Source organism: Anolis carolinensis, chromosome 2 (genome assembly GCF_035594765.1).
Source record: "Anolis carolinensis isolate JA03-04 chromosome 2, rAnoCar3.1.pri, whole genome shotgun sequence".
Taxonomy (NCBI): Eukaryota; Metazoa; Chordata; class Lepidosauria; order Squamata; family Dactyloidae; genus Anolis; species Anolis carolinensis.
The window spans coordinates 168976367-168991579 of record NC_085842.1 but is presented as its reverse complement, the minus strand read 5'-3'; the positions used below and the strand labels follow the sequence as shown (position 1 = coordinate 168991579).

General features: G+C 40.8%; 1 protein-coding gene across 2 annotated transcripts in view; it reads left to right on the top strand.

Moving 5' to 3' along the window:
* Positions 1–15213, top strand: part of col5a3 (collagen type V alpha 3 chain) — a 182327-nt gene that overhangs the window by 153115 nt on the left and 13999 nt on the right. For both annotated transcript variants that reach the window (XM_062971053.1, XM_062971052.1), the window contains 8 exons: positions 405–458; positions 2260–2313; positions 2777–2884; positions 3661–3714; positions 5839–5892; positions 7868–7921; positions 9912–9965; positions 11549–11656. In XM_062971053.1, the coding sequence (XP_062827123.1) occupies positions 405–458; positions 2260–2313; positions 2777–2884; positions 3661–3714; positions 5839–5892; positions 7868–7921; positions 9912–9965; positions 11549–11656 (540 nt within the window). The remainder of the gene's footprint in view (positions 1–404; positions 459–2259; positions 2314–2776; positions 2885–3660; positions 3715–5838; positions 5893–7867; positions 7922–9911; positions 9966–11548; positions 11657–15213) is intronic.

Genomic DNA, 15213 nt, shown 5'->3' with positions numbered 1-15213 from the left:
TGGATAAGCAAAAATGTTGGACAATAAGGAGGGATTAAGGAAAAGCCTATTAAACATCAAATTACGTTATGATTTTACAAATTAAGCACCAAAACATCATGTTTTACAACAAATGGACAGAAAAAGCAATTCAATTCACTGTAACGTTATGTAGAAATTACTGAAGTTACGAATTTAGCACCAAAACATCGCAATGTATTGCAAACATTGACTATAAAAACAATGACTACTAAAAAGTAGGCTGCGTTGGATAATACAGAATGTTGGATAAGCAAAGGTTGGATAAGTGAGACTCTACTGTATTTGAATAGATTATCAGATAACCAGTCGACAAGAGGAAAAGGGCAGCATTGTTGACTAGATGCTTTTCCTTAACTGCTTGTGGCTGTTCTCATTACATACAGGGCCCTCCAGGTCAACCTGGTGGAGTGGGACAGCCAGGTCCTGTTGGTGAAAAGGTGAGTCCCTATCAGTATAATCAGGACACAGAAGATCAGACCAAACAGTTTATTACATAGCACAAGAGCCAGGAATTAGATAATGCAAAATATAGCTTTCAGGAGAACCAGAATTTATATGGGTAGTTTTTGGTGGTGGGTAGTGAACTAAAACTGGCTACAGCCAGCTGTTTGACCAGTTCTTTCTTGAAATTGGGAGGGAAATAGAGGGCTTAGTTCTTTGACTATATGCTCCTAATCCTCTTTTCTCTCTAACAACCCAGGGTTTTTTCCTGCAACAACTACAGGGATCTGTATTAGTCAAGCAAAGGTGGACAAACACCACAAGTTGTAGAAAGACACCACAGACAGGGAGATGAGAAAGCAAGATGGGGTATTATGAAAGTTATAGGCACTAACCAGTCTCTCTGTCTCTTTTTCACCTCCTTTCCTCTTTCTCTCTGTTCTGTGTGTTTTGGGGTTGTGCCGTCGCGCCTGGGGCTGTACTCTTAGTGAAAGAGGCATGGACGTGACATCTTTCCCCAGGGGATTGCTTCTTGCCCTCCTTTAGGGAAACTGGAACTCCCAAGGACCAAAACACTGTAGTTAACTCAAAAACTGGGTTTATTCTTCACAAAGGGGGTAAAAGAAAATATACATTACAGTCTTTGATTGTTTAAGTCCATGAAGCTTGTCCAGATCCCTCTTTCTCTGGCTGTGAATGCCGGAGCAAACTCAGCCTCAGTCCAATGACCTATATCTGAAGACAAGAGTCTTCCTCTGTTGCCAAAGGACTGATGTGAAGGCGCTTGAGACTCCTCAACGTTGTTCAGGTTGACCCTGAACATGAAGTGTGAGTCCCAAGGGTAAGAACCTCAGAATTGGTGCTGAGAGGTAACTTTTGAAGGGCTTTCAGAGCCAAGCCTCTCTTTCACGTCCATCCGATAGAGTGGAATGAAAAGGAGGAAACACAGTCCTACTCCAGGAAGAGGTGGAGCCAAACAGTTTTGCTGAGTGAGCAATGTAACAGGTACAAACAACATTGATTGACAGATATAAATAACCAATCCAACTACATTTACAGGGTAAGGGCAAAATCAGGCATGATACAGCAATTCAAATCTTGAAACTTATAGTTTGACATATAAATGGCGCCACTCGCGCCGTCACAGGGTGTTGGCATGTGGAGAGAAAATTATGGAACTCAATGGAGATTGATGGGGAGACACAACAATCTTGTTCTGGCTAGTCTGGGATACTGAAGTGTTATGATTCATTTTTAAAGTAACAAGTGCAAGCAATGCAAGGTGACACTCTCTGTGCCTGACTTCAGGTTACATGTACACAGAAACACACTCTAAATGTGCTCAAGCTTGCTCTTCTGTTCTACCTTTCAGACTTTGTATCAGAAACAGGTCAGGTTGGTGATTCTGCAAGTATTGCTATAAAAGTGATCTCCTCACCTCCTCGTGGGGAGGAGGTGTATTTTTCCTTTGAGCAGGGACCAGCTGCTGGTATTCCTAGAACAAAATCTGTATTTCATTATAGTCTTGTAGATTACGATTAGGTGCCATCATCTAGAAAAAGTGTAAACAAGCCTTAAGGGGATAATAAGTCCTATAATATTATAGTGATGGGGGTATTGTAATATGTCAGAACAAAATTGCAGTGCCTTCATTAGGCATTCTAGATGCTGCCATTATTCCTGTTCTATCAAGAAATACAGACATATTATTTTCCTGAAAACAGAACCATTTAGGAGCCAGAAAGGCAGCATGGCAGGGTTGAGGATTTCACTGTTTGTTTCTCTTCCACTTTCTAGGGTGAAGCAGGTGAAGCAGGGGATCCTGGACCTTCAGGGGAACCAGGCCGTACAGTAAGTGTTTGCATTTTGGAGGATGGAGGGAAAGAGAAGCTGGATAAATCATATGTAAATGTTTCCTTCTAGGATGTGTCTGCCCCAAACAAAGGTAGCTAATGGCTTTAAGATCAGTAGGGTGGTGAATCTATTCTAGAGTTTTGTCTCACCTTTAGAGGAGCTATCCAAGGTTCTGAAGCTGCTTTGCTGCTGAAGTTCAGCATCTTTAAAGTTCCAACTAAAACCTGGAGTAGATTTACCTCCCACACCCCACCCCTCCTCAACCAGGAAGCTACAAGCTGCCACTGGCCTCAAATCAATCTCTCTGCAATATTGGATGTTATCCATAAGACATCAAGTCATTGGATGAATTGACTTAAAACAATCGTGTGGCTCTAGCATTTAAGTGAGAAAAGAGAGAGAAGTTGCTTTTGCAGAATCTGATGCAATCTTCTGTTTTCTTTGTGTTGTGCTCCCAAAGGGTGGGAAGGGTGACACAGGTGAAAAAGGAGATTCTGGACAATCAGGAGCTGCTGGACCCCCTGGCAAAAAAGGTCCTCCAGGAGAAGATGGAGCCAAAGGGAATCTGGTAAGCCATTGGGTTTTGAATGTATGAGTGACAGAGACTACCTTGACATTATTGTTTCAAGTTATTTCAAACTTATGGAGACCCTAAGGCAGACCTGCCATATGATTTTCTTGCCAGGATTTATTCAGAAGGGGTCTGACTTTACTTTCTTTTGAGACTGAGATGGTGGGATTCCATTGCTGAGCGGAACTTTAAAGCCTGGCCTTCAGAGACCTAGTCTAGCATTCAAATCCTTATACCATCCTGGCTCTTAGACCACCAATATTATCATAGCTCCTTAGAGCAGTGGTTCTCAACCCGGGGTCCCCAGGTGTTTTTGGCCTACAACCCCCAGAAATCCCAGCCAGTTTACCAGCTGTTAGGATTTCTGGGAGTTGAAGGCCAAAACACCTGAGGACCCCAGCTTGAGAACCACTGCCTTAGAGAGAATTCCAGACCCATGCTGCAATGGGCAGAACAAAGATTTTGACTTTTGAGATATGTGGAGCAAAATGGTAGCTTTGAAAAAACCCATAAAAGTTTCATAGAAGGATGACAGTGGATGGGAACCAAGGGCCGTTTTCAAACCCTGAGATATGGTCTACTCATTCTCTGTCCTCAAGCAAAACAGTGCATTTCAAACATCTCTGAAATCCATAGAATAGACATATTCTCTCCATTATGATTGCATTCACAGTTGGAGTAGAGGTGGAATCATTTGGGCTGGACTCTGCTGTTCATAGGAGGTTGTACCTGACACTCTGTGGTAGTACTTATTGCTTATAACTCTTTCCCAGGGCCCAATAGGATTCCCCGGTGACCCGGGACCATCTGGAGAAGCTGGCCCTCCTGTGAGTATCATTATTATTATACCATTAGGGCTTTATTTTTTTTGCATTGGAAAGGGCATATTGGCCCCATCTACATTGTTCATTTAATGCAGTGTGAAGCTACTCGTAGTTTCAAACTGCAGTGCCAGACAACAAACTTCCACAAAAGTGCACAAAAGAAAGCCCTTAATGTGCACCAGTGCTCTATGTTTTTTGTAATTACTACCTGGGCTTCAAACTGTTTCCAGGATTTTCTGTGTAATCATCTGCATAGTGAAACCACTTCTTTCAATATCGGTTTGAAACTGCAGTAAATGGTCAGTGTGGATGTGGGCCTATGAAACCAGAAGGACTGTTGGAAGCTGGGATAGCTTTGGAAAATTAGATTTCAAAGTGCTCAAATTGACACACAATGCTCAGAGAAAGCCCAATATTACACAATACATGACAGCCTGCTTGGCTAGTACCTTATCACAAAATAATGTTCTGAGATGATTTTGAACTCTTAGATAGTAAGAGGGAGTGTGCGTGTATCTCTCTCAGGATCTCCCAGTGATCTTCGTGGCCGATTAATATTGTTGAATCTAGGTTCAGCTCCCCAATCGAAATCAGCTTCTAGCCCACAAAGGGCATGCTTTTGTTTTTATCTCTCAGTCTGTGTGTTAAAGTCAAGTTTCTTGGAATCTATACCTCAATTTTGGGTTCAGCTGAATGGAAGACAGGGATCAAAAATATCATCCTAATTACCTGACAAACATACATCTCTACCTATAATACTAAAACTACCAATATATACATACATTTCTTTTAAGAACTGGATTTCCAGCTTCTCTTTTATTTGTTTCTCTATAAATGTAACATTTTGTCTTCCATTTTATATCCAGCACATTGTTTACTTCTGCTTGTTTTAACATTTACAAGTGAATAGCTCATTTTATGTCTCTGAAACTGTACATAAAGTCTTTCGCTTTTCCTTGCATATATATTGATAAAATGGTTTTCATTCTTCTAAGAAAGTGTCCAGTGTTATTGTTTAAGTATGTTGATGTGTATGTACTAATAAGAATGGTGTCTTTTCTCTATTGTAAAAAAATGTAATTTAAAATATTGGGAAAAATATCAGCTTGGTTTACCTTAAAGCTTTTACTGGTAGTAAACAGAGCCTTAGAAGAAATATAAAAAATTTAGAATTAAAAGCAGGGTTAGGTAAAGGTTTTCCTCTGACATTAATTCTAGTTCTGGTGCTCATCTCCATTTCTAAGCCGAAGAGCTGGTGTTGTCCATAGACAGTCATGTGGCCGGTATGACTGCATGGAGCGCCATTATCTTCCTGCCAGAGCAGTACCTATTGATCTATTCACATTTGCATGTTTTTGAACTGCTAGGTTGGCAGAAGCTGAGGCTAACGGTGGGAGCTCACCCTGCTCCCTGGATTTGAACCACTGACCTTTTGGTCAGCAAGTTTAACCTGCAGAAGAGAAGGCTGAGAGGAGACATGATAGCCATGTACAAATACGTGAAGGGAAGTCATAGGGAGGAGGGAGAAAGCTTGTTTTCTGCTGCCCTGCAGACTAGGACACGGAACAATGGCTTCAAACTACAGGAAAGGAGATTCCACCTGAACATCAGGAAGAACTTCCTCACTGTGAGGGCTGTTCGGCAGTGGAACTCTCTCCCCCGAGCTGTGGTGGAGGCTCCTTCTTTGGAGGCTTTTAAGCAGAGGCTGGATGGCCATCTGTCGGGGGTGCTTTGAATGCGATTTCCTGCTTCTTAGCAGGGGGTTGGACTGGATGGCCCATGAGGTCTCTTCCAACTCTACTATTCTATGATTCTATAAGTTCAGCAGCTCAGCGGTTTAACTTGCTATGCCATCGAGGACTCCATAAGCAGAGTTACAGAATGACAAAACAATAAATAAAACTAGTAAAGAACACACACACAGACCATGCCAAAGAGGACTGAACAATTATTTAAAAGTACATCTGTAGAAGCCCCCAGTAGCAATACAACAGTATTTCCACATGACAATATTTTATTGCAAGTCCTAGTTGTGATTATTTTCTTATTTGAGGTTAAAACAAGCAGTCTTCCTGATATCAACTGACAGATGCTGGTGTTAGATTGTTTCTGCATTCTCTTGTTCAGGGTATTGATGGAGTTCCTGGTGAAAAAGGTGACATGGGAGACCCCGGACTTCCTGTAAGTATAATAGGTCAATGTGTGGGAGAACGTGCCCCATTTTCTGAATACATTGTGTTGTTTTGGAATGAATGGATGGTTGTGTGGATGTGTGGATGGACATTCAGATAGATCCTTGCACTACACTAAGTATTTTAACTGGATTGACTTTCATAATTGCTTCTGTTTAATGAAACAGTAGTTGTGTCACAGACAGAACGCCACCAGATAAGATTCAACACAGTTTATTAAAGATACAGAACCAAAAGATGCTCGTAAAAAACAAAGGGCTAGGCAAACACTCGCCTTCAATATGAAAAGTCACTCAAAAACGGTTCAAAAGATAAACTGGATTAAACAGGAGTTTAATCCGGGTTAAACCAAAAATGCTTACTTCAGCCTGGCACTTTAAACAAACAAAAGCTGGTAAACAAAGATTCAATAAAACATAAATACTGGCAGCAGATTCCTCTCTGCTACTCAGCAGCTGTGGTTGAGTAACTAAGTTGTTACTCCTCCGTGCAGCGGGCGAACTCCGGGTCCAAACACATCAATCAGGGTTGCAGCGGTCAGCGAGGTCCCAATCCGGTCCGAGGTCGATAGCCAGGTGCAGGCGTCTAAGGTTCCACGAATTCCACCGATAGCCACAGAAAGGATAGTCCAAGGTCGTAGTCAGTCAGTCAGTCCAGCGTCAATCCAGAGTAGGTAAATAATGTCCGTCAAGAAGACGACGGAGGTCCAAGCTAATAAGATTAAACACAGGTTGCACAACAAAAGCCCGCACAGTTCCTCCCGCCGTCTATGCCCAATGTCCTTGGTAACTTACGTATTCAGCAAACGAAACACACCCGTCTTCAGGAAATTCCCAACAAGAGCCCAAGCGTTCGTCCAGATTACCTTGCCCAACGCAATTAGCCCTGGATTCAAAACCCCATTTTATGCCAGTTTACAACTCCTCATCGCTATCAGCTGCTCCCCTAATTCCAGGTGCCTCATCATCATCATCCTCATCAGAGCTAAAACATCTTTGACTACGCCCCACAGCATCCCCAGCTGTGGATCCCGTTCCATCCCTCCAACTCGTCCATGGGTCCGATCCTGCAACCCGCCAGTCGCTTCCCATGCTATCATTACCAGGAACACCCAAATCCTCCCTCACACGAGTCCATTCCATGTCATCCTCCTCTGAGCTAACCACCTCTTCCTCCATTCCCTCGGTAAAACCCTCAAAGGAATCTTCGTCTGTCGGTTCTGCAAATAAGTCCCGCAGCCGTTTCCTCTCTCGCTCCTCAAGAGAGTCTGACTCTCGAGGAGTCTTACGACCACGTCTCCCAGAATTGGAGCCATAAGGCTCAACCATAACAAGTTGTTGGCAGGAGGATATGGGGAACATTCTATTCCCAGTTCTTCATAAAAATTGAATTCCCAAAATTTGAGAGGAGAAATTGTATGCTTAAATCAGCATAAAACAGATAAGCTTGTTCTATAGCAGAGGCTCTCAACCTGTGGGTCCCCAGATGTTTTGGCCTTCAACTCCCAGAAATCCTAACAGCTAGTAAACTGGCTGAGATTTCTGGGAGTTGTAGGCCAAAAGCATCTGGGGACCCACAGGTTGAGAACCACTGCTCTAGAGCATACTTACATGGGGAAAGGAGAATAAATGATAAATAATAAATAAATCCATTGTAGAAAGCTTTATTTTCTGTAGCAGTGACCACTTTATAATATTTTTTAGGATCACTGCATATGTGGAGGCTAATGATTTCTCTCCACTTCGTAATTGTGATAAACAAGAAAGATACCATTCATGGATGGTGGCAAGCTGATATATCTGGGAGTAAATGCCACTGAACTTAGTAGAACCTGTTCAATAGTAGGCATGGAGACTACTGTTGGTGTTGGTGGAATAAGAGATTTCTATGTACATTGCTATGAATATTCCCATTCCCCAAATGGTGCGGTTATAAATAATCTCATTGTACAAAATTCATTTCAGGGACCTCCTGGAGCTTCAGGGGAGCCAGGTCCTCCTGGATCACCAGGGAAAAGGGTAAGTTTTGCGCTCTCTCTCAAAGGGCAAATCAAAAGGTGTAGGCAGATCTCTCTCCTTAGTAACAGTGCATTGCAAAGATCGGGTGGGAGATTAGATCTCTAGCGCTTTCACAGTCCAAGTAAAGTGCTTCACGCAGGAGCTAATCTACTGGGTTCAAGCTAACCCCAGCCAGGCAAAAACTGGATGCTGCAAAGTTAGTTGCCTTCCAAAGACATCAATTGGTGCGCTACTCCTCAATTTTTCACTGAGGTTAGATCACTAGTGTTGTTCCACTTTGGGAAAACCTCATTGAGGCACCAGCTTTATTCAGCCAGTAGTGCAGTAGTTTAAATGTGCTGCTGTTTAATGTTTTATTGTTATGCTATTGGCATATATTGTTTTAATGATTTAATTTATAGCCGTATGTGATCATTTTTAGATGTGTAATATTTGTATATATTTATATGGATGTGAAGCATTGAATCTTTGCCATGTATAATTCTGTAAACTGCTTTGAGTCTTCCCAGGGGTGAGAAAAGCGGTCTATTTATTTATTTATTTAATTTATATGCCGCTCTTCTCCCCCAGGGAGAAGATATATAAATAATAAATATAATAATAAATATACATAAATAATAAATAGTTTGAGAACTGGGCTACAACTCTGTAAATCAGCATTCAAATCTTTGCTTTTATATGGAAACCCCATTTGTCTTTCTCACATGAGTGTGAGGATAGCGTGCAGCAACTGAGCTTCAACCTTTATGGTTCTCCTGCCCACTACGTCTGTTCCGAGAAAGTCTGACAAATCATGCACAATTGCAGCTCAGTACTTCAGATTAAATACAGATGTCTGAATTAGTTGTGTATCAAATACTTCTGCAATTTCATAACTGACTTATGTGCACACCCATTTAAGTTATTTTTGTGCTTTCAGAGAGGAGCTAAATTTATAAAAGGTAATTGAGGAAACTCTTTGTAATATGTGGCAGTGTTCCATCTGTTCAGTGCACAGTCTCAGATATTTTTCCAATTGATTTGGTCTTTGCTGATATCTTTGCAATCTTCTGGCACCTTTGTAGAAGATACCAGAGGACTGTTCAGATGATACATTAACTAATTACTCTTCCTAGGCCTGCAACAAAAGCAAGAATCATCTTAAACCATAATAAAATTTTTGTTGGCATTATGTGTCTAACTGTATGACATACTATCAACACTTTGTTGCCCCATGATCCCTGTGGGAAAGCAAAGGTTATTTTAGAATTGTGAAATCATGAGAGTTGTCTTGGGTGCATCAGCACTGTAGTGTTAATATAGTTTGACACCTCTTTAACTGTCTTGGCTCAATGGTATGGAATCATGGGAGTTGTAGTTTTACAAGGTACAGGTTTTACAAGGTCTTTCGCCTTCTCTTGAACAAGAGTGCTGGTGCCTCACCAAACTACAGATCCCATGATTCCATAGCACTGCGTGGTGGCAGTTAAAGTGGTGTCAAACTGCATTCATTCAACAATGTAGATGCGCCTCTGGTCAAATTGAGTTCCTGCCTGCATATAGAGCCCATTAAGTTTGCTCAGAAAGAAAAGATTGCTCTCACTTTGGTGAAAGCTAACCAGTGGAATCTCATGTCCTTGCTTATATTGTGGACACTATATTTAGTGTCCTGTGCCAAATTGTGTACTTTTGGCAGAACTTGAGATCTTTTGTTGATGTGTTTGTTTTGATAATGTCATGGCATCTATTCCCTGGGGCTGGTTGTACATTCTGTAAAGGTTTACATGGTGTCTAATTTACCCTGCTCTCAGTCTTTTGCTTTAATTGCTGACATGTTTGATTATTGTAAGGCTTTGTGGTCAGAACAAAGTCGTGTTTATTTACTTAACAGGACTGTGAGAATGATTGGGCCTACAGACTTTCTGTAGAAGGAGGGCAGGAAGATTAAAGCGCAAGATCTTAATCAAATTATGTCAAAACTCATGCAGCAGATTCTCTCTTTCTGTTCCAGGGACCACTTGGGCCAGCTGGTCGTGAGGGTCGACAGGGTGAGAAAGGAGCCAAGGTAAAAAGAACAAACTGCTCTTCTTTGAGGCCTGGGAATGGAGTGTTAAAAACTCTTGTCCATGTCTGCTGAATTAACCACTCATTTTCTCTTGCCCTATTTATCTATTTTTCCCAGTATCACTGCTTTTCCTCCATGAAATAAAACATCCTGAGATTGATAAGATCCAGGACTTGGGAAAATTGTGTATGTAGTGTCGCACTCCAAATCCCATAGCCAACATGGCCAGTTTTTATGTTTTTATGAGGATCTGGGACCCATAATTGAAAGCATAACCCTTCCAAGTTCCAATGATTCTGCCACTCATCTCAAGTAGCAGAGTTATTCAGTGCAAGGGGCCTTTCACATGACACAAATACAGTGCTATGATTCCACAGCTCCATCTGATGGAAGCCTGGAGGTTGTTGTTTAGAATTCTCTGCTAGAGAGCTCTCCTAGGAATTCACAAATTTGTAGGATGTTGTCATAGCAGTCAAAACATAAAACAAAGTGCCACACTTTTGTAACATGAAAGTACCCCGGGAGAGAACTGTGACAACGACTATGAGTATGCAGTGCATAAGCCCTATATAGCTTGGGTCCAGAATTTCTGAAGGACTATGCTTCATTGTATGGCCCTACGAAGATTTAAAGCAGTGGTTCCCAACCTGTGGTCCATGGACCACTAGTGACTCCCATGAACTAAAATATGGTCTACAGCCTCACTGTTACTACACCGTTGCAACAAGAATGACTGGTCTCGCAAAACCCTATTATAATGCTAAGGAAATGGGGATATCGAGAGGAGAGAGGCTGACTATCCACGAAACGCATGATAACAAGCCTCCTGACTGCTGCTTCTCCTCCCCCTCTCTCCCCCTGAGCGGAGCCGTTCCATGTGGCACCTGGAAACAGGGGTGCCTTAGTGTCTTGGTTTTTAGGCCTGTTCCTGGGGTTGTTTGGGGTGCTGATTCATAAAATTGCATTGGATAGACCACATCAGCTCTAGATTATTAAATATGGTTTTCTGTGAGCAAGCAGATGGCAACTACTGGATGGCATATGTTCTGTATCAGAAACTAGAGCTGATGTGGTCTATCCAATGCAATTTTCTGAATCAGTACCCCAAATAACTAAACCAAATCTAAAGTTGACCAAAACTGGATTCATAACCCTTTTAGTACTAATGTTGGAGAGTGGTCCCTGGTCAAAAAACAGTTGGGAACAACTGGTTTAAAAGGTCCTTTCAAGCTATACTCTTTGAAGCATTTTGATCACACATTAATTTCAGTTGCAACATCCTATGGAATCTTGGGGTTTATTGTTGAGCAAGGCAGCTTTTGGAATCCTCAGGGAAGCTACAAAACTTCCAGGATTCTATAGAATGCAGTCATCATCATTACCATGGCATTAAACTGCTGCCATTGTTTATTGTGAAAGGGCTTTAAGCTTATCCAGTCTAAACCACCCATTTCAGTGTTAGAGGATCACTAACCCCCTGGAAATCTGAATGGGACCGTCTTGGATTACTTTTAACATCTTTGCTCCATGTCTTGATGTGTGCGTGTTTCTTTTCTCCATACCTTTTTTGTTTTTGTTTTCAGGGAGAACCTGGTACAGATGGGCCTCCAGGAAAAATGGGTCCTATGGGTCCACAGGGACCTCCTGGTCGTCCTGGCTCAGAAGGTCTGCGTGGGATTCCTGGCCCAGCAGTGAGTGCATTCATTCATTCACAGATGCATGCTAAAGGAGGGATGAAGGATGGTGGGCTGCATCTTTAGGTGACATACTTTTTTCGTGGTGAAGATTTATACATACTGTGTATTTTTATATATAAGTTGACCATAAGTATAAGCTGAGGGCAGGTTTTGGGGATAAAATTATGCATTTTGATGACACCCATGGGTAAGTTGAGGACCATCCAATGGAGAGGGGAAAGCACCAATGACACCTCGGGATCAGCCACCACTGACCCCTGCCACCATTTCCTCACCCAGGCCATAAGGACAGGAAGTGATATCTTTACATTCATTTAGGACAGACAAAGCTCTTATCTTTTGCTACTCTACTCAGAGAAGCACATGGTTCCTGTGTTGACAGCACTTATAGTATACAGCTCACAGTTACCTGTAAATAAATCACATTGTGTTTTTGGATTAATTTTTTTTACCGAAATTTCTTCACTTATTCATAAATGTTTAAGGGAGTGAAGACACTTCAAGGTAGAAGTGTGATTGATATTCTTCATATAAGTAGCACATAGAAAAGTTCATTTTTTGGACTTCAGTTCTGAATAGGATTCTGTGGTTTGAAATGTAACATTCCTGTTCATATCTGTGAAGAAATATATGTGCAGAAATCACATACAACTACTCTGTATTATTTTCTGTTAAAGAAGAATCAGAGGAGCAGTAGGTTTTGAACCACCACAATGTAGTTTTAGATTTTGAAGAACTTGAGCATTAAGAAAATTCCTTAAAAAGTTGTAGCAAAAATCTGAGGGCTTAGAATAATGATTTTCTTAAGGACAGAAAGATAACACCTCAGGTAGTGAACACTGAAGGAACTAGACCAGATCTTCAAGTATCAAGATATATAATTGAATACCATGTCAGGATGTTCTGTGCCATCATGATGTTGTTGTTGTTGTTGTTGTTAATAATAATAATAATAATAATAATAATAATAATAATATCTCCCATGAATGGGACTCAAAGCAGCGTACGTAAGACTACAAACAAGTACATAATACAAAATCCTCATCCCACAACCCCAACATATGGACAACAAATCAATGCAATCATGTTTATGATTTCTGTGTAAGGTTATTAAAGCTGGCCAGTGCAGAAGACTGATAATAATCAACTCAATTGAAATGTGGTGCTGGATACTACAGATTCTCACAAAGATAAATAAATGAATATTTGACCAAACCAGATTTGAACTATCCCTGGAAGCCATGATAAGAAAGCTGTAACAAGACCTGTGGATAAGAATTATGTAATGAAGTTGTTAATGCAGTGATTGATTCATAATCATGACCCCTATTTATTCTTAGTTTATGGAATACATAAGGACCTTGAGAGTCCTCTAATCCCCACTCCTCAATCTGCAGCCATTGCAAATGATAGCGTTCTGTTTCCCCTGTCAATCAGAAACAATTGATTGACTCCTTCCTTTGCCCCTTATGTGTGTAATCTCCAGTGTGGATGACAATTGTGACAGGGACCATGCTTCTTTTCTTGTTGTACCTGAGATTGCTGATTGGAGCAAGTGGAAGCATCAGTCAACTATTTTTCAGTCAATGAGAACAGACCATTGTCACTTGCAGTGGTAGTTGCCTGTAGTTGGAGATGGAGGGTGGGGGTAACCGGGAGACATTGCATACCCTGTTTCCCTGAAAATAAGACATCCCCGGAAAATAAGACCTAGTAGAGGTTTTGCTGAATTGCTAAATATAAGGCCTCCCCTGAAAGTAAGACCTAGCAAAGTATTTGTTTGGAAGCATGCCCACCGAACAGAACACCAGAGCATGTAGGATCGGTAGAGTGTTGTACATGGAAATATTGGTAGTAACAAGAAATTCTTGATAGGATTCACAATTTGTCTGGTTATGCTGGTTTGTGATGACAACTACTGTACAGTATATAATGTTCATTTTTTGTTCAACAATAAATGTGAATTCTTTTTCATGGAAAAATAAGACATCCCCTGAAAATATGACCTAGCGCATCTTTGGGAGCAAAAATTAATATAAGACACTGTCTTATTTTCGGGGAAACACGGTAGCTAGCTACGTAACTATGATGGTTATTCATTCACAACTACCTCAGTGAATTCCAGCCATTGCAAGGAGACATGACTTACTAGGGAAGACATTAATTCTTTGTAATGTAGAAGGCAATATGAAAAGAAGATGACCAATAAACTTAATCAAGGAATCGATGAATCTGCAAGACACTAATGACTAGTAAAGTGAAATGCAGTAAGAAAAGAGGGAGACCAAATTACAGATGGATAGAGTCAATGAAAGAAGCAGCACCCATGTTTGAGAACTGAGCAAGGCAGTTGATAACATGGTGAGTTGGGTCTCTCATTCCTAAGGTTGCCATAAATCAAAGTTGCCTTGATTGTGCTTAACAACAAGTTCAGAATTAGATCCCTTTCAAAAGCATGACTGAGACTGAACAAGGCTGCTGATGCATAGGAAAGAGGAGCCTACATTGTACAGTAGAGTCTCACTTTTATCCAAGCCTCGCTTATCCAAGCCTATGGATAATCCAAGCCATTTTTGTAGTCAATGTTTTCAATATATCATGATATTTTGGTGCTAAATTCATAAATACAGTAATTACTACGTAGCATTACTGCGTATTGAACTGCTTTTTCTGTCAAATTTGTTGTATAACATGAGGTTTTGGTGCTTAATTTGTAAAATCATAACCTAATTTGATATTTAATAGGCTTTTTCTTAATCTCTCCTTATTATCCAAGATATTCGCTTATCCAAACTTCTGCCAGCCCGTTTAGCTTGGATAAGTGAGACTCTACTGTATTTGTAAAGCAGCTCATGCTGTCAGCTTGAGGGTACTGAAGCAGTGAAAACTGCCAAGAATATCCAGCCGTGCATGGTGGAGTTCCCTTCCATGCATATGTGTGCCCTCAAACACATGCTGCTTCTTTAGATTGCAATCTATTTACAGATATGTGTGTGTTGTGTGTGTGTTATATTTGTTTATAAATATTTAAAGAATTTGATATTTGCAAACTCTGAACAAAAATGGACCTGACCTGCAACACAAGGAGCAAAGTGCAGGTGAAAATGCAGTTTGTGTTTCTTTGATTATTCGACAGTTATCAGCACCAAGAAATAACAATGCCTTAATAAAATAAATATTTTTGAGAGAGAACTATGTTTTATATATAATTTGAAATAAATATTCCGATTGATTCAGAAGCAGGATTTGCAGATAGTGATGCAGTGGTATGGTTCTAACTGTGAGCTGTCATCTTAAGGGTCCCCATAACACCCACACTCCTAAGGAAAGTCAGTAAGCACACACAGCAATAGGACATAGTACAATATTCAGATTATCTGAACAGCAAACTGACCAAAGACAGTGTGTTGGTTAACATGTTTGACTTTGGGAGGAGAAACCTGAGCCTTCATGAGAAGGAGAGAGCAACAGATATGTTCCAAAAAACAGAAGATAATCAAATCAAAGCATTTTGAGGAGTTTCTTTTCATAGCATTGGAAATAAATGCTTT